Source organism: Chanodichthys erythropterus, chromosome 3, assembly GCF_024489055.1.
Source record: "Chanodichthys erythropterus isolate Z2021 chromosome 3, ASM2448905v1, whole genome shotgun sequence".
NCBI classification, from domain to species: domain Eukaryota; kingdom Metazoa; phylum Chordata; class Actinopteri; order Cypriniformes; family Xenocyprididae; genus Chanodichthys; species Chanodichthys erythropterus.
Genome location: NC_090223.1, coordinates 48,867,908 through 48,887,661, shown reverse-complemented (window position 1 = coordinate 48,887,661; position 19,754 = coordinate 48,867,908). Strand labels below are relative to the sequence as shown.

At 35.6% G+C, this 19,754-nt stretch overlaps 1 protein-coding gene across 10 annotated transcripts in view; it reads right to left on the bottom strand.

The window, feature by feature from the left end:
* Window positions 1–19,754, bottom strand: part of sun1b (Sad1 and UNC84 domain containing 1b) — a 39,969-nt gene that overhangs the window by 16,378 nt on the left and 3,837 nt on the right. For 3 of the 10 annotated variants that reach the window (XM_067382622.1, XM_067382627.1, XM_067382632.1), the window contains exons 1-4: window positions 18,876–19,721; window positions 16,805–16,899; window positions 2,663–2,881; window positions 1,437–1,627 (exon numbers count right to left, since the gene is read on the bottom strand). In XM_067382622.1, the coding sequence (XP_067238723.1) occupies window positions 1,437–1,627; window positions 2,663–2,881; window positions 16,805–16,899; window positions 18,876–18,902 (532 nt within the window). In that variant the 5' untranslated portion in view covers window positions 18,903–19,721. Of the gene's footprint in view, window positions 1–1,436; window positions 1,628–2,662; window positions 2,882–4,260; window positions 4,292–16,804; window positions 16,900–18,875; window positions 19,722–19,754 lie in introns of those variants that run through there. The other 7 variants (XM_067382628.1, XM_067382629.1, XM_067382631.1 and 4 more) reach the window with 5 other exon arrangements.

Sequence of the window (19,754 nt, the reverse complement as noted above, 5' to 3'; positions counted from 1 at the left end):
AGGAAAAACTCACTCAATTTTGACTTATTTTTTCTGAAAACAAGAAAATAATTTTTACTTGTCAAGAAAATGCTGCTTGATCTAAGAATTTTTAGATATTTGGACTGGAAACAAGACAAAAATTCTAAGTAAGAAAAGCATTTTTTGCAGTGCAGAAGAAAACTCAAGAAGAAAACTCAAGACTACAATGGAGCCGTTTCAGGGACTTCAGAAACAGTGCTTACTGATATAGAGAATAACTCTCTTTTGAAAAAGGTCTGCAAAGTCCTTCCATGCTCAAACAGCAACAATACACACTGAAGAAAGTTAGAAATGTAAAAAAAAAAAAAAAAAAAAAAATCCTTTTTAAAGGGGTCCTATTATGCCCCTTTTACAAGATGTAATAAGTCTCTTCTCTGCTGTCCCTAGAATGTGTCTGTGAAGTTTCAGTTCAAAATACCCCACAGATCTTTTATTATAGCTTGTCAAAAGAACAACAAACAAAACAAACAAAAAACCAAACACGTCATCTTTGTGTGTGTCCCTTTAAAGGGGCTCTATGTAGGAATGACACCCAGTGTTCAAAATAGGTACTGCAGTCCAAATTCAAAATATTGTTTGCCCCGCCCCCTCGTTCAAAGACGCAGATGGCCAAAGACACGCAACAAGAGGGAGCATAATTGACAATAAAAGCTGAGGAGACTTACACACTGTAAGCTGATGAGTTTATTTATCGGTTTTAATATGCTGTCGTTCATAGAGATTTTTAGATGGATTCAGAGGCTTTTAGATCAAGTAGAATCTGCGATTCTCTGACCCAGTTTGTTTGCTGGTTTCCATGGCTGTGATGTCGAAATACTATTGGATAAACTGGCAGCACACGGTTTCGCACAGACCAAAACAAAGACAGAAGAAGAAGCTCATTGTAGTCCCTACCAGCCATTTGTTGTAGTTCTTAAAAAGTGATTTCTGTAAAAGAAAATATCTTGCTTTGCATTGAACTTTGAGCATCGTAACTTTGCAGATGTTGTATATGATCAAACAGCAACATTACACACTAACTAAAGTTGAAGAAGTGAAATCATAATCAAGCTATATCATAATATCATAATAATCATAATCAACCCCTTTAAAACTGATTTAAGAAACAGAGGACAGATGATAACTTGGCTTGACCTGGCCTAGCAGAGTTGTTTATTCTGCAAATTTAAACAAAATCTTGAACTTCCTACAAAAACAGTTGTTTATGCATAGTTTCATAGTTTATGTAATTGGGCCTAAATAAGCAATCGCGTGACATTTGCCTAAAAAAACAATTTAATGAAATATTTCCAAGACAAACTTAAAAAATAATAAGCAGTGCTGATTTCGAACACAATAAGATCAGGAACATGCATTAAAAATGTAAATGGGTTTTTCAGTTTTGACTTCAAGTTGACTCATGAAAGGCCACTGACCAGAGTATGTGTGTGTGGCGGAGCTCTGTCTGAGCGTGGACTGATCCAGCAGGTTGGAGATCAGAGAAGCATCACTGGCTGTACTGATAAAGCTCAGGTCTGATGTACCCTGATCTTTCTGTGGAGTCTGAGTCACGCTCTGAGACTCGTATGTGGACGACCCCTGCTGCTGCCTCCTGCTCCGCACAGACCTGTGGGAAAAAAATACAGTGGGTCAATTACTTTGAAAGTGAGTATCACTATGCACTTCTATTACAACCTAAACAAAGTCGTTTGTTGCTGCCACTTTAAATTTGTGCATTTTTTTCTTTTGTGGCATATGGAAATATTGCATGGCACCACAGGCCCCGTCCACTACTATTCATTCACTTAACAGCTGACATTTGAAAACACTGGATGTAAGTGTTGCATCAAAAGCAAATAGAAACCCATTATAATCACTGATGGTGTCAACACTGGATGCAGTATATGCATGTTTAATTTCTTATATACTCCACGCACTTGTGTCTGCCGACAACGGGACAAATGGAAGAGTGAAAGAACGTTCGCTTTGACGCGTCCAGTTTTAACAGCTCATTTGAGTCTCTGTACAGACTTCAGAAGGATCTCAGCTTTGTAATAAAACATTATTTGAGTTTAGTTGTCGTGTTTCATCATGTTTGAATTTTTTTATTGTTTTTTTGCATTTTAATCGTGTTTGTCATCATCATTTAACTGACACAAAATTAAGTACTACGACTATGAGTTGTACGAACTTGCTGCAAGTCATGTAAAATATGTGCTGCCAGGCTGATCGCACAAACCTATATCTTTTGGGGGAATTTTTGAGAGGTTGGAAATATGGTATTTTCTCTATGTCAATCATTTTACTCAAGCACTAACATGTCAGTCATTGCTGGACAACCTCTCTTACTAAGTTGTAATGCTGACTGTCACCACTTGTGTATTTCTCAAATCTATAGTTGCAGAATTCAATGCAAATAATACATTTTAAGATTAACTTCCTTCCCTTTAAGCGGAGATATCCACAGTAATAAGATAAATGGATTTAATGGCTTTAAGAGATTCAACTGCCACATACAATGGCAAAAACAGACCAAGGACAATTTTGTCCTAAACATGCTCACGTAGATGTGCTGGCATGAGGCTGTGCGGGTTTACTGATAAGAAGTAATGTTGCACACTTGGTTTGTTATCTTAAACTGACAGAGAGATGAAGATCTGACCTGCTGACGCTGCTGCTGCCGCCGCTGGTGGTGGTGGTGCTGGTCCGCTTGTAGGAGCTGACACTGTGATTCCCAGTGAGCTCAGTGAGGCTGTTGTCACCATAGAAACCACTGCTGGTCTGTAGTCTCAAACTACGCCGTGACATTCTGGGCGAGTCGTACACAGGATTGATTTTGTGCTCCTTCTCAAACTCAAGGGCTGCGGACGAGTAACTTGAACTGAAAAGGGGGGAAAAAAATACATGAAAATTCAGATATAAGATTTTCAGATGCTACAGGCTTGCATAAAATATATCACGTGATACAACCTGTGGATTATAGCTGCTCATATTTACAAGTTTTATCTTCTGATAATGTCAGTATGAATCCAGAATGAATTCTAGTTTCAAAAATATTTCAAAAAATATTTTTAAGTTTTGTGTTCGAATTTGAAAAACAGGAACATTGTAAAAACGACGGAACATTAGGAACTTTTCAAAGCAATGAATACACTTTAAAGCTCTCTGAGGCTATAATTACAGGTGACAAATGTGAGTTATGCACCTGCCCAAAATCACCTGGCCCTTTGGGTGTTGCAGTAAGAGAAAAGAGGCACAAGAGAGGCCTACGGCAACTCTACCAGAGTTACAATCCTCCATTAACAACATTGGAGAAAGAGTTGAGAACTGCACACAAACCTGACTGGCTCAATAAATCTGACTCGCTGCAAAAAAAGTCTTCGTTGAGACAAAAATCGCATTAAATCTTGGCTAGAGATAAAGAAAGTTAAAAAGCTTTAAATGAATGAGGTACTAGGTGTGAGATGATTTGTGGACACCTAAAGGGTTCATGAGGGAACTACTGGGGATTTGTGACATTAAGAGAAGCAAACACTTTAAAATAATCACTAAATCCTAAAACATGCTAAATGAAAATAAATAAAGCAATCAAAATAAAACATTTGGTTCCCTGCATGTCATGTGACCATTAATCATCATTGTGTCCATTTTTGATGAAATCCAAGTTTGTTTGTTTTTTATCCCCCATAGAAAGCAACATAATTACCTTCATTCAAGGTCATTAAAGTCATTGTGACTACAGTGCATAACATTAAGTTCAACCTTAATGTTATGAAGTGACAAGAATACTTTTTGTGTGCAAAAACAAAACAAAAATAATGACTTTATTCAACAATTTCTTCTCTTCTGTGTCATTTTCATAAGCCGTTTACATTCATCGCTTCCAGGTTCTGCATCAGAATGTCAGATAAAAACAAACAAACTTGGATTTCATCAAAAATATCTTAATTTGTGTTTTTAAGATGAATGAAGGTCTTACGGGTGTGGAACGACATGCGGGTGAGTAATTAATGACAGAAATTTTATTTTTGGGTGAACTAACCCTTTAACTTAAAATATTTAACTGAAGTACCCCCTGAGATTTTATGTCAAAAGAGTTCATCTGCAAATAACTTTGGGAATCCCTGCTCTAGGATAACGCTCTCAAACACACTGCTAAACAAACTGAAGAGTGCTTTTATAAACATCACAATGCTATAAATTAAGTGCAAAAAAAGGCTTAAAATCACATTAAATTTTAATATTGTAACAATAAATCACCTTTTGAAATGAACCTGATGCTTCAAATAACGATTGTACTGATTACAGACCAGTAGGTGGCGAGAAGTCACTTTTTAAAAAAAAAAACATATTTGTCACTGAATCATTCATTTAAAAGATTCATTTAAAAAGCTGATTCATCCAGTAATGAAACAAGTGAAGTATTGTCATTGAGTCATTGAATCATTCATTCAAACCGATTTAAAAAAATAAAAAAATAATAATAATTCAAATTGAAGTTGCCATGAAATGAATGGCTTTTAGTATGAACATGTTAGCCTTACTCTTATCTATAAGCTAGTCCCACCCATCAACATTATAAATAGAAGCTGAAACTTTGGCTGAAAATGGGTCACTTGTTCACAAAATTACTATTTTCTACATGGTGAATGGCTCATAGTGCACTATATAGGGGATAGGGAACGATTCAGACAGTGTGAATATGCTTTCCATTGGGGCGAATGAAGTCTGGTTTCAATGAAGTCAAAAATCATGCATCAAAACCTAAACGAGTATCACTAGTGTTCGTCTCTCATGCTCCCTCTCTGAATAAACCAGCAGGATTACACCATCCATCTCAACCAGAGCCAATTAAGGTCTCAACCTGCCTCTGGAGGGCATTACCTCATTCGCATGAGTGTCAATGTTACAGCCGGTTACAAGACAACATTATTAGTGAATAATGACTTAAATTTCAGCTTCTCATGCAAAGTTATCATATTACATCAGAAGACTTGGAATTGTAGGATCCAGTTTTATAATTTTAAAGCACTTTGTCATTTTGGAGTTTGACCGCCCCAGTACTCCTCGTAATGGTCAATATAATGTTTATTAGGGGTGTAACGATACGCTCAGGTCACGATACGGTACGTATCTCGATACGGAGTTCACGATACGATACATATCATGATATTTTTAACAAAATGAAACTGAAACAAGATTTATTAAAAAAACATGAACAAATTTCAATAATTTTCCTTGTTGTACATACAAGATCACATTTCAATAAAATAAATAAATATAAAATTAATAAAAAACTTCTGTATTCAAATAAACAGTTGAATAGGGCTGTCTGTCACTGAAAAAAAAAATGTTAAATTTAACATGAACTTGAATTTTGAATAGGGGCCGTTCACATATCGCGTCTAAAAACGCGTGGAAAGCGCGGCCGCACCGCTTCTCCTTCTTTCCAAAGCGCTTGCGCTCCCATGGCGTCGGTCGTTGCTATGCAACCATGAACTGAGCTCTCCAAGAGGATCAGGATGTTTCTGCAAAGGATAAATGATTTCTAGCCCTTGCATTAGTTTTACTACGAGATATATTGATGGAGATAAGATATAAAAACCACCATGTACAGCTATGATCAGCTGTTCGGCTGAGCTTTTGATGTTTTGTTACGGAAAGGCCATAGCTGATCGGTTGATTCTTGTCACACTACCTGCGGTGCGCTTGCGGCATTCTGAGAAGTTGAGAATTGCATGCGAGTCGCGACCGCGTTGATCCCATTATGAGCGCGCCTGCCGCGTGGCTACATTTGAAAATAATAACTGACTTGCACGCGGAAAAGACACAATATGTGAACGGTCCCACAGAACTTCTTAAAGCAAAGCATTGCAGGCGTCTTTTGCTTTTCTGTGAGCACAGCTGTTGCTGTGCACTGCAGTGAAAGAAAGCCACTACTTTTCTCACGCGACCATGCAAGAGACTGACATGAGAAACGTTTAAACCTGCTTGCAAGATTCAATGTGTGCCCGAAACACTTACTGAACTATTGAGCTGATTGAGACACACCATCTATGATAAATCGTTACACCCCTAATACTTATAGTAATTTAAAAATGTGGTAGCATTGGATCTGGACAGGAAGGATAACTCTGGGAGTTGGAAGGGGTGTGTTGCGATTCTGCCTTCTCACATCGCGATACAGGTTCGTGGACCTGCGTATCGCGATTTCGGTTTCATATCGCATATCGTTACAGCCCTAATGTTTATATATAAATTAAAGAGAACACAGTTCCCCCCCCAAATAAATCTCAAAAAGGCCAGCAATCACTAATTAACAACTTGATTAACAAATCAGAGCAGATTATTATTATCAACTGAGCTGGCACAAGTCATGTGTAAACACACAAGTCCAGAACACAAAAGTACAAAATAAAGCTAGAAACGGAAATGAGAAACACAGTGCAAACATCTTAAAATAACAGTCCCTTAAAGGCTGTGTCTTCCTGTGAGAAATACCCATTGGACCTGAGCCACATCAGATTAGCTTGAATAAAATGCACCCCTCCCAAAGCTAAAACCTCACAGAATTACTAGAAGGCACTTTATCTTCAGAGTACACAATCTGTAAACCTCCAGCAATATGACATCATCTGTGTTATATCAACTCCTGAAACATCACTTCTTTGCCAATTTCTTTGCAGCTGGTTTATTATCAGCACAGGAAATGAAAGGGCTCTGTTACAATCAAAGAGAATAAACTACTGATGAATAGTGACACTGAAAATAATTGTATACTAATTCAATCTCAAGAAACAAACAATGAACTAGGGCTACACGATTTTGGAGGAAAAAAAAAATGAAATAAGGTTTTTTTTCCTGATAAAATTTCCTTTTAACCCTTAAATGCATACCTCGGGTCTTTAGTGACCCGGGACGTCATTCACTACCCTCCTTGTTAATTTTTTAAAAGTTAGGTATTCTTTGGTATTCCTTTGTATTACTGTCTTATTATTAGAATTTTAATTAGTCAATACTTTTACTGAATTTGAATAAAAAAAAAAAAAATACAAGCCAATAAAATAAAATAACCACACTTTTAAAGTTACACACAAAACTTGGACAGAAAATAGGCCTGTATTAAAATAATATCAATATATAGGGCTGCACGATTAATCGCATGCTATTCTCACGCGCATTTCGTCAGTAAAGCCGGTTCCCTGATTACCGCTAAATCACCATCACCTGCTTTCAAATGAAGCGGTATTTAATAGACAGAGCCGTAGATCACTGAAAAGCCACGCAATATCGCGTTCATATCGCAGATGAATCGCCTGCGATAATGAACGCGATATTGCGTGGCTTGTCCGTGATCCACGGCTCTGTCTATTAAATACCGCTTCATTTGAAAGCAGGTGATGGTGATTTAGCGGTAATCAGGGAACCGGCTTTACTGACGAAATGCGCGTGAGAATAGCATGCGATTAATCGTGCAGCCCTATCAATATATCAATATATTATTCTTCATTCAGTTCTATGAGACAGAATTAGATGTAACAGATTTATTTTTTGATCAATTATAGTCCTACACAGCTATTATTATCAGAGCATGTGAGCAGATAACAGGCAGTGGATCAGTGAATGAGAGGGTAGCGTCATTTTATCGGGGTTGCCCACCACGACTATACCACACCATGTTACAGTACAGCATGACTATTGCAAACAGAAACAAACAAGTCCAGGGAAATTTTGTGACGTTTTTGAGCGGACTTTGCTTTTCCCGTGAGCTTGAGTGGTACGTGAGTGGAGTGTTTGGGCCGTGAGCCACTGAGCAGAGAATGCACAAACGAAGTTGAACATTTGAGCAGTTGCCTCAAAGTTTTGCATCATATTTTCGACCTTTTTTCTCTCTCAGCCAAAAAGTGAAAGTGCCATTTTCAGCCGATAATTTTCGGCGGCCAAAATTTCTGTGCATCCCTAATGGATAATAAACAGAGAATAAACTGGATAATAAATAAACTGGAGCCCTGTTTTTAAACCGTATTGAAGGAGTTTCCTTGCATTCCTTTATTATCAAGCTCATTATTTCAAAAACATATTATCAGCATTTTAGCTTTGCAATGAAATTCATATGCAGGCACAATTTGCAATGATCTAAAACTCATTTCAAGTAGAAGCTTTCAGAACAAAAACTTTGTTGACTTGACATTGTAGCTTCACATTAGCAACAGTGCGAATGACCCTTAAAAAATTAGTTCACTTTCAAATGAAAATCACCCCAAGCTTTACTCACCCTCAAGCCATCCTAGGTGTATATGACTTTCTTCTTTCTGATGAACACAATCTGAGAAATATTAATAAATATCCTGACGCATCCATCGAGATTTACTGCTTGACACTTTATTGCAGCATGCCTGGTGAGGACACCATATCAGTATGCTAATTACTCGATCAGCACACTTTTAAGTGCAGATAGCCGACTTACAAAAGTCAACCACCTACCCAGAAATCACCTTCCACACAGGCGCGAGATGAGCGCTGTGATACTGACGGCCGACAGGAGGAAATCTGATTAGCGAGAACACATGAAGCTCACAGTGAGATTAAGAACCTCATGGGCTCAGACTGAAAAGTTCAGGGCTTTATTTCAGAGAGGCACTACAGGGTCTGAGTGGGCTTAACATCAGCTTCTGCTCTACGGTCAACAAGCAGCATCTTTACTGCATCAGCTGACCCTCTTGACCAAACACTCGCTTCCAACTTACTATCTCAAACACTTTATCCCTCTTTACAATATTGATTATTCAGTAATACCAAAGTCCCATTCAAGGAAGGTCTGTTCACTATGGAGCCATATTTGCAGTGCCTCTGGTCAGCTATTTCAGACATCCAAGACCAAGTCCTATCTATTTGAATTGGTGAATTTGAATATGTATTAACTGCTAGGTGAACTCACAATTAAATAACATATTTCAAACATATTTCGTTGTTTCTTATGCTCAGATAGCATTAAAAAGTTTATTTTCAGGCTAGCCGAGCCAATTCGCATACTAAGTGAGTCTCAAGTTTCTATGGGAAACGCAGTATCTAACAGCAGCCGCAGCAATGCAATGACTTTATCAATCAGCGATTGGCTCTTTTATTTAGAAGGCGGGACGTATTCTGCCATACTGTATGTTGCAGTTTCTCTCATTCATACGTAATAGGAGCTTCTATATCCATAGTGTTTTGTAATACTCACTGTCAATACCTTGTCCATAAGTATATTGATAAGCGAGTGCCATTTGGGACAGGGCCAAAGACAGTCAAAAAGAAAAGCTTAACGTCTAAGAGCCGCGTGACTCATGTTTGCGTGCCTCACTGAAGGGATTTTAAAATGTAAGATGGTACCCAGATTTCAACTACAGTAAGATTTCACTTCTACTGTTAATGAAATTTTGATAGGCTTCATGGTTTTCACTATGAGATGGATAGCCTAATTGTTATATAATTCAGATGGGCTGTAGGTTATTTTTATCATGCCAAAATGTTAATCATGCCAAAAAGTGTTTATTTTTAAATGCGATCATTGTTACATTTTACCAGCATTTACCATGCTATCAATACAAAAAAGAAAATATGAAAAATATGCAATATGCAAAAATTATCTTTATAAAATATAAGATTTGGTCTTCAAAATGTACTTCTTGAAAGAAAAAAAGAAAAAAGGGGGGTCATCTTGTAATCATGTTCGTCTTATATTTGGAACAATACAGTAATTATAATATAACATAATTTTGTATGTTACGGTTGAAAACCAAATTTGATATCTAATGGTTTGATATCTACTGACAAAAAAAAAAAAACAAATCCCACATATACTTGTCTTTTAATTTTATTTTAGTTATCAGAGTTATTCCCTTATAATAGAAAGGGTTTTTAGGGCAAAATACATTTTGTGATTGGCTCTTTCAGCTTCCAGAAAAAAAAGAAAGAAAATAATTACTATCAGGCGGAAAAGAAAGTGCTGTGGTTATTCAAATTCTGTGATATCATTTCCTCTATTACAGCTCAGCTAAAGCAGAACAAAACCCCTATTAAGTAACTTCAGTGCATTCAGCGCGCACACACACACACACACACACACACACACACACACTACCGCACAGCTGTCAAACACACCGGCAGCTGCTGAGCGACACAGACTTGAGCCATTCTGTAGAAGCATTCCACTTCATGCAGGACTCTTTCCCAGAATGCACGTCTTCTACAATCTTGCCTAACATTTGAATAAATCCCCAGAGTCCCACCCTGATGTCCAAATCAGAAGTAGCTATATTAAGAAAATGTATTTCTTGGTGTTTCTGCCCCAGTTTCACACAAGTTCCTCTGACAATGCAACATGTGACACACATAATTTGAACTAAAATATGCATAACAAGCAAAATCTACTGATACACTGCAAACAACTGCATGCAACCAACCAACCAACCGTCAAACATAAACTGCACTGCCTGCCAAATGAGAGTGAAAATTTACCATTGTATTTACTCACCATTTTGCATAGCATTGTATAGTATAACATAATATGTTGGGGGGGGGTTCACAATATAAATAAATATACACGTGGGAAAAAAACAACAACAACAACAAATAAGTGCATTGCCACAGACAAAATATACATAAATATCAACTTCAATAATAAACAAATGACACAAAATACAATTGTATGGCTTGTGAATAATATTTATAGCCAGTACATTTTCACAACTGACATGACATTGGCAGGTGTGGCACTTACTCAATTTTGGAAGCAGCTAATATATAATTTCAAATGATTTTTCTGGCCGGTTAAAGAGGGATTTAGATTCCCCTTGTGACTGCATCAATCTTAAGTAATTAATTTCAAAGGGATCCAGTGAGAAAGCGTTACGTTTTCACAGACGCTCAACAAGCATGTCTTGCTCTATTCTTGCTGCGCTGCTTTCTCTGTTGAGCTTACACAATTACTCTTTGTATGCATGTCTTCCCTGTCTGACACGCGTTGAGTAACTCTAATTCGTCACGTCCCTCTGAGTGCCAGCGACAGATGGCACAACGGTTTGTCACTCGATCCCACTTCTTTTTACGATGGTTTCTGCCTGAAGACCAAAGTCATGCAACCTACGCTGACACACTCATGTGTGCACCCACAGGCACTGCTGAAACAAACCCGTACGACAGACAATCACACAGAAGCTGTCTTAGTAAATACAACAATACCAGTTAGGTAGTAAGACAAGGCGGCAGCATAAGATACTTATAATTTAAATACAATTTTTATTGTTTATGCTGCTAATTACACACTACAAAATTTCAGTAATGACAACCGTATTAAAATGCTAGACTGGATCTGAAATTGTGATGTTTGAAAGTGTTGGGTGGTATGATCAAAAAGTTTTTTTTTTTTTTTTTTTATTCTGGCAGTTTGAAACCTGCAATTGCAGTTATTTGCAGAATTATCATTTTTATGTGGGATGTGCCTCGGCATGACTCCATATAGCCCACTAGCTGGGACTCCTTCTTTCTGTAAACTGACGTGACGCAATGACGCAAAGACGAACGGCAACATATTTGAATTTCCCACAGAAACCCACCAGTATCACCTGAATTATAAAACATTATTACAAGCTTAATGTTGTGAATCGGGCTAAGGTAAGGAGATAGTTTTGAACACTGGCTGATTATGTACTTGCTCATTTTTAACCAAAAAAAGTTATGGACTGCACCTTTAAATTAAAATATTTATGAACATTTGTGTGATATTCCTCAAAAATGATGTTTAATCAAATTATTATTACTTTAAGTACATTCTACTGTGCAATAGTAATATTTCTTTTATTTCATAATTTCTTCAAGTTAGACTAAACTTTCATTTTTTTCCAGCTGTTTAATGATAAAAACATTGACAGCCAATCCGAATCCATCCTGCTTTAAAGAACTATTTAAAGCGGCAAACATCATAACTGCAGCGCAGTTACACCAGTAAACAATAAACAATGTTGTCCGTTGGTGTGCACGCTAATATAGTTAGTGTTAAAGTTACATCTTGGTGTGAATGGGCACTTAAACAGTCATACATACAAAATTATGTCAAAATGTAACTGTGTTTAACTGAGTATTCAGTTAAACACAGTTAGTTTTGAAACATTAAATAGTAGAGAAAGAAAATGCATGCTGTGTAACAATATATTGGGTCCATGCCATAGACTGCATAAAACAGGTCTTTGCTCAAAATCTTAAAGGGACAGCAGTCTAATATTTCTGCGGCTGTCTGTCATATTAATCAAAGAACATGTGACAAAGAAAGTCACTTTCTGCTCTTGACTGAATATGTTTAATTAACTTTAAATAACTTTAATGGTAAGTATTAATCTGTATTTATTTTTTTTACAATGAAGACTATCCAGTGTTATTTTACATTTGATTACTTTAATTTCTGTAGTATTTTTTTACCTAGGGCTTGGCGATATATCGCATGCAATTGTCACGCGCATTTCGTCAGTAAAGCCGGTTCCCTGATTACCGCTAAATCGCCATCACCTGCTTTCAAATGGAGCGGCATTTAATAGACAGAGCCGTAGTTCACTGACAAGCCACGCAATATCGTGCTCATATCGCAGATGAATTGCTTTCGATAATGAACGTGATATTGCGTGCTTTTCAGTGAACTACGGCTCTGTCTATTAAATGCCGCTCCATTTGAAAGCAGGTGATGGCGATTTAGCGGTAATCAGGGAACCGGCTTTACTGACGAAATGCGCATGACAATCTCATGTGATATATCGCCCAGCCCTATTCTTACCTGAATAAAAACCTACTTAACCTGAAAAATCTTATGTTTAATCTCTTTATTCTATTGCATTTATTTGTGATGTTGTTTGCAATTTTTTTAATTTGTTTTTATTTTACTACTGACTTTTTTTTTTTTTTTTTAAGAAAATAAAACTGCATTGAAAAGAAAGTAGATTTTTGTTTGTATTTGCGGTCAATTATAGCATCGGCAGGTCACACTAACCAAAAAAAAAAAAAGAAAAAAATTTGCAACGGGTGCATCTCTACAACATATCTGAAGAAGCAACACACATCAAACATCTTTCCAAACATGAGAAGCATTTAATAAGACACAATAGGGGTGTGATGAGACAGGTATCTCACGAGACGAGACAAGATTTTTACACACTATTTTTAAGAAATCCTCAATGGCGAAATACATGACTAGAAAAAATATTCTGCAGGTGTATTTGGAATGTTTTAACTAATCATCTTGAATAATGAACGTCATTTCAGTTCTACTTTGAGTATGAATTATCATATGCAGTAAAAGACAACAATACTCAAGCACTGTAAAAGGTTTTGCTACTAACTCAACTGACCGACTTCTCTTCTGTATGATTTCAGTCTCTTCAGACCTTACTGTACATGATTTATGAGCTTCTACAACCTCTGACCTCCTAACTGAACTCCTTTCCACAAACTGATCATATAATAAAAACAGTATGAATAAAAATGGTAACACTTTACAATAAGGTCTCATTTATTAACATTAATGTATTAACCAACATCAACTAACAATGAACAATATTTGCTACAGTATTTATTAATCTTTGTTAATGTTAGTTAATAAAAATAGTCATTCAAATGTTAGTTCATGATAGTTCACAGTGCATTAACTAATGTTAACAAATGAAACCTTATTGTTTGTGCTTAATAAGATTAAGAGAAAACTGTTATTCGTTTTCATGGTAACACTTTACAAGTGCAACCATAATCACACTCTCTCAATATTCAAAGTGCAAATAAGACCAAATTTTTCTTTGATACAGAGCTAAGAGATGGTTACAACTACACTGTCCAGCCTAAAATAGCTTTCATATCCTCCTGGGACCCAGGAATAGACTTCTGTCCTCTGTAGTGGACATTATATTTGAGTGATTTTCTCTGACATCATACATGTCACAGTTTTAAGTCTGGATGTCCTGTAAAGAGCACATTCAGGGCTTTGCAGAGATACCAGACTTTTAGAGGTTTCCCCATGACAACAACAACTTCTTGGTCTTTAATTATGACTGAAAATGAAAATTAGCACTCTTATGGAAATATGATAATATTTTGTGATTAAATTTAAAATTTATTTAAATCGGATTAATTTTCAAATTGTTTATTATAAATCAACATCTCAGGAAAATGTTATGGGGTTTCAAATCAAAATATGACTTTCTGTTATGAAACAGAACATTGATTTCATACATGTCCACTGTAGAGGACACCAGGACTTAAATCATGTTTATCAGGCATTTTAGGAGACACAACAAGTGAATAGGGAAAGAAATTATATGTCAGTATTCCTATTAATTATTAGATATTATTATGAAAATGTTACCAATTATTGCTCCCATTATTACACTTCTTTTTTCATTGCATGTTGCTCCAAGAATACATTAATATGCAAATTAGATACAGTGTATAGATACATTGTATTGAATGGGAAAACCGATGTATGGCCATTTTACCCTCATATTGCATAAAGTAAAATGGTATATCAATTAATTCCATTATATGTTTCATAACATAGTTGAGAATCATCTTTATACATAGTTTGGTTAAAAACAATATTGAAGCCTAAAAATTGATTGGTGATTAAAAAAAAATTCCATTGTTTTTGCCTATAAATGTCATTTCATGTCATTTTATTTTTTAAACAACTTAGTCCTGGTGTCCACTACAGAGGACATATCATAACATATGAATAAAATATAATTTTTAAAAAAATATATTTTTTCATTTGTTTCTTATGCTCTAAACAATATAATGACGTGAAAAAAATGCTAAATTCAAAAAAAAAAAAAAAAATGTTGGGTCCCAGGAGGATATTGAGAGATATTTGTTTTCATATCTGGAGCCACTTTCAAATGCGGGGTATTGAAATCGCGTTTGAATGCGTGCTCACGTTTACTTTCACTTTCGTGATCACGCGTAACTCTGGGAATAGGGAGCTGCGGCGACCGTTATCCAACTGAATTAAATGTTTTTTTTTTAAATACAAAGCAAAACGACAGTGGAGGCGTAATGTAAACATAGCGGTGGCATGTTCTTTCCTAATCATCCTAACACACTGTCATGGCAACATCATGAGACTACTTTTCGCATCTCGTCACATTTTAGTCCCGCGAGATCTCGTGACACGAGATCTCCTCACACCCCTAAGACACAACATATTATTTCACAGTATTCTTTTACAGTGATAAAGGCTATGTGTCAATTAGCACTGAAGTATAAATATACTTTATTATCACTGAAAATACCCAAGAAGGCTTGAAGAACTCCGATAAACCATATTGTCCTAGTCATGTGTTTATTAGTCATTTTTAAATCAAAGCATTTCAATCTTCTTTTTATTCAGTTACAGTAATAGTGTGATGCATGGAACGACATGCGTGAAATTGAGACCAGTACTGGATTAACCTGTATATCGCCCAGCACTAGTTTGACATTGTGATAACCATATAAGTGGATGGGGGGAAAAAAAAAAAAAATCTAATACATCAAAATACATCTATAAGTCTTGCAGTGTAAGTGCAATAGACCTGCACTGGTTCTGGTAACTAATGTGTTTTTTGCTTTTCATTTTATTAATAACTTTTCATTTGCTCTTTTTAATGCTATTTTTATTAAATGTATTTATTGTATAAATGCATGTATGTTTATTTATTAAATGTATTTTTATTTCAGTTTTAGCAACGTTAGTACTGCATCTTAAACTCTAATTTTTCTAATGTTAAGTTTTTAAGTAGCATTTTTTTTTTTTCATTTCAGCCATATTTAAAAAATGATTTACCATTATCAAAAATTATTTTTAATAAATAACACTGTCAGACAATTAAAAATGATTGTTATTATAAATATTCAACATCAAAATCAATCAATAAATCAATCAATCAATAATAAAATCGGATGCCTTTGCTTTTATAAAATATATACATATTACACAAATTTCTATTTTAATACTTATATATATATATATATATATATATATATATATATATATATATATATAAAATTTATAATTATGTAATGTAAAAACTATTGAAACTTGAACTCAACTGCAACCACATTTGGTTTAATCATCTTAAATAGTGATTCACAAGCCAGCACCAGCCCCGGCACGAGAGCCGGCATGATTTCGCTGGAAAAGTGGTATCAGTTAGTGCAGTGAGTGGAGGTACAAATCGTTATCTGCATACAAACGTCAGCACAGTCAAATTCACCATTACACTGTTTTTGCTCACCATGCTATTTCTACAAGGCTCTGATCCATAATACAGTTTACAACCAAGGGTATTATTACACAAATTCACGTTACCTGGCCATTCATTTTGTGTAACTTCAGAATTTGCCCGAGGTCAATAACCAGAAAATGCAGAAGCACCACACCTGCTGTCATCCAACCCTCTCACCTGGCTCTTGACAGCCATGGTAAAAAACTACACACCTGAATAAAACTGCTAAAAAAATGACAAAGTATGAAATGGACCACAAGCACAGAATGGTAGAACTAGTGAAGTTGTCATCACGTTCTTTGTCTACAACCACAAACGTACAAGAAATGAGCATAGCAACAGGTTCAACTTGATATGGAAATTCTTGGAAAATCATTTGCTGAGGAGGAAAGAGTTCAACATAACTACACAAACCATATAAGGTTTAATGGACTGTAAACTGAGATGTGCTACAGACAAGAATGAACAAATTTGGGAAGTGCACTATACTTCCACCCAGTACTCGTCATTTTCAGTGATCTCACCTGAGTGAATAGGTATAGCCCGTGTTATCCGGAGTACAGTGAGGAGGAGTATACGTGTGAAGACGGGAAAAATCCATGGTAATTCGCTGAGCACGCTGTGAAGATCAAACCAGATGTGAAGAGCAGACTTCTAAAACTACGGCAACAGCTACGTGTGATGATGGGTGCGACCTCAATGCATAAACAGAGTCACACCCATGAAAGCATGCACACACACACACACACACACACACACACACACACACACACACACACACACACACACACACACACACACACACACAGTTTACGGTTCAGCCTGCCTCTGGGAGGAATCCTGATGAGCAACATACAAACAACTTTTGTTTAGTTGTTTCGTCTGATCCAGGTGATTGAACATAAATCTGGTAGTAAGTACAAAGAACACATCTTTCATAGTAAATTGTGCTCTTTAATGTGCAAACACTTTGTCTGGTATTGTCAATTGAACAGGAAGTGATGAACCACACCTACAACACTGTCCAAGGTGACTCAAGCGAACAGGGGTGCGTTTCCCGAAAGCATTGTTGATGAACTATGGACGTAAGCCCCATTGAACTCTATTGGTAACGACGGAATTTGCAACCATAGTTCGCTTTGGGAAACGCATCCCAGGACAGTGAGAGTGCAGAGACTTTAATGCATGTAATATATTTACACAGATAATGGCTCTCTGCAACTTTTCCAGCCAATTAAGTATTATTTTAGATCATTTATATTCCTAAGAAATTTCAGTAAGACTTTACAATAATAGGCATCATGAACTAAATTACAATATTTACACAGCAAATATTAATTTTTATATTAACTAAGGTTGCAATGTTTGCAGTAAATTTCCGGAAACTTTCCGGATGCTATCCATGGGAACTTAACCTGGGGAATTTTAGAAATATTCCAATTTGAAAAATGTAACAGGAATTTATGGGAATTAACTGGAAATTTGGGGAAATTTATATAAAATGTTTCATATACAAACATATATATTAACACTGTGTTCATAATAACATGAAATAACAGTTATTTCTTTTTTGCATCCAATTAATTCTAATTTAGTAAATATTTAAAATAAATATATAATATGTTGATTTGATACTCAGTTATGCACAGCTTAATTTTTTTTTTTTTTTTTTGGGAACCTGTGATACTTTTTTCAGGATTCATTAATGAATAAAAAGTTAAGAAGAACAGCATTTATTCAAAATAAAAGTCTTTAGAATCACTTTTTACCAATTTAACATGCTTTATGAATAAAAGTATTAATTTCTTTCAAAAAAAGAAATAAAACATTTTTTTCTGTATTTTTGATCAAATGTGCAAAATTCAACTGAAATCACATTAAATCTGGATATTTTGACCAAGATTATGCTGAAAGATGGTTTTTTTTCAGCTACATTTAAGTTCCCTGTTATAGGCTAACCTGCAATTTTGCAAATTCCCTTTTTATTCCCATATATTCAGTTAATTCATATGGAAAGTTTCCAGCTTTCAAAAATTCCTGGAATTTTGCAACCTTAATATTAACACATACATTTAATAAATGGCATCCGAGTACATTTATTATGAATAACTAAATTATAATTAATTAATTAAATAAATATTAGCTAATGTATTATGTACAAACGTATTGACAAAATTATAAAATATTAACCTTAATATTACAGATTAATTAATTAATTAAAACATTTTAAAAAAAAATTATACATCATTATACATTAATTAAAAATTGCCATTGCTAGTTCATAACTTATGCATTAACTAACACTAACTAATAAAAACTGACACAGGTAATGTTTTTGTAATGGCATGTTTATAAAATCTACTTAAATGTCCTGATTGAACTAAAGTTTAATCCTGGCTTAATAAGCCCTGTCTGTGAAACCAGGCCTAAGAGTTTAACTGTCAACTTTAAATTCAGGAGATTACTAAACTCATCAGATTGACATGAAAAGTAAATTGTATCAAAATGTCCACTTTTCAAACTCAATTACCCCCAAAAATCAGATAACATTAATATGCTAGATTATCCAAAGTCAAATATGTTCATTTCATTTACCTTTCCTCTAACTGCATGTCTTGTCATTCTCAAAACCAGAGGAGATCCAGAAAACCACTCTCCAATACCCAAGAGACAGGCTGAACATCCAGAAGAATTTTTTTCCACCTATTTTCTTCTTTAAACACATTTCACAAGCCCAAACAAGCTCAGTTATGTTCCAAGCATGACATGCCACTAATAGTGCAATACAACAAGTCAATGGTGAAAACCATGAGCTCCTTTCTTTGTGCCTAAGGCAGACAAAAAAAAGTCAGGATTTGTCTCCATCTTGACCCAGTCACACTTTCATGCGCTTTTGCATCTTTATCTCTTGTGGAAAAGGTCCATTTGCATTTATAAACACGATAACGATCAAATCTCCAGATTTGACATCTCACATCTGCCCCTCTGCAACATTTGTTGCGTATCAAGAACTAAAGAGCTACTAGACAGCATACTGCCAGCCCGCATTTATGAACATTGTAAACGCGTTATGAACATACGAATCCACTCGTGTTTGCATAGCATGTAACTTTCGATCCGATGTCCCAAACAGTGACTGGATTTCATTGTTTAGGATGCTATCTAGGTATTGACACGCAGCTTTGAACTGCAACATTGTATCAGCGCATTTCTTTTATCTAAATGCGTAAAGAGGTTTCTGCGTGTTTACATTTGAAGACGCATATGACATTTCACATAAATCAAACAGAAATAAAGCCCTGGCTGCGCGTATGACAGTTAATCCAGGGCCATGTTTTCTGTCAAGAGTTTGGAAAGAAAGGAGCTTCACTGACTGTCCACCAAGAACTGTATAAATTACATCTAAAACATCAATGAATACGTGCATAAGGCTTGAATGAAATCATAAAAAAGCAGCAAAACATTCCAGCACTT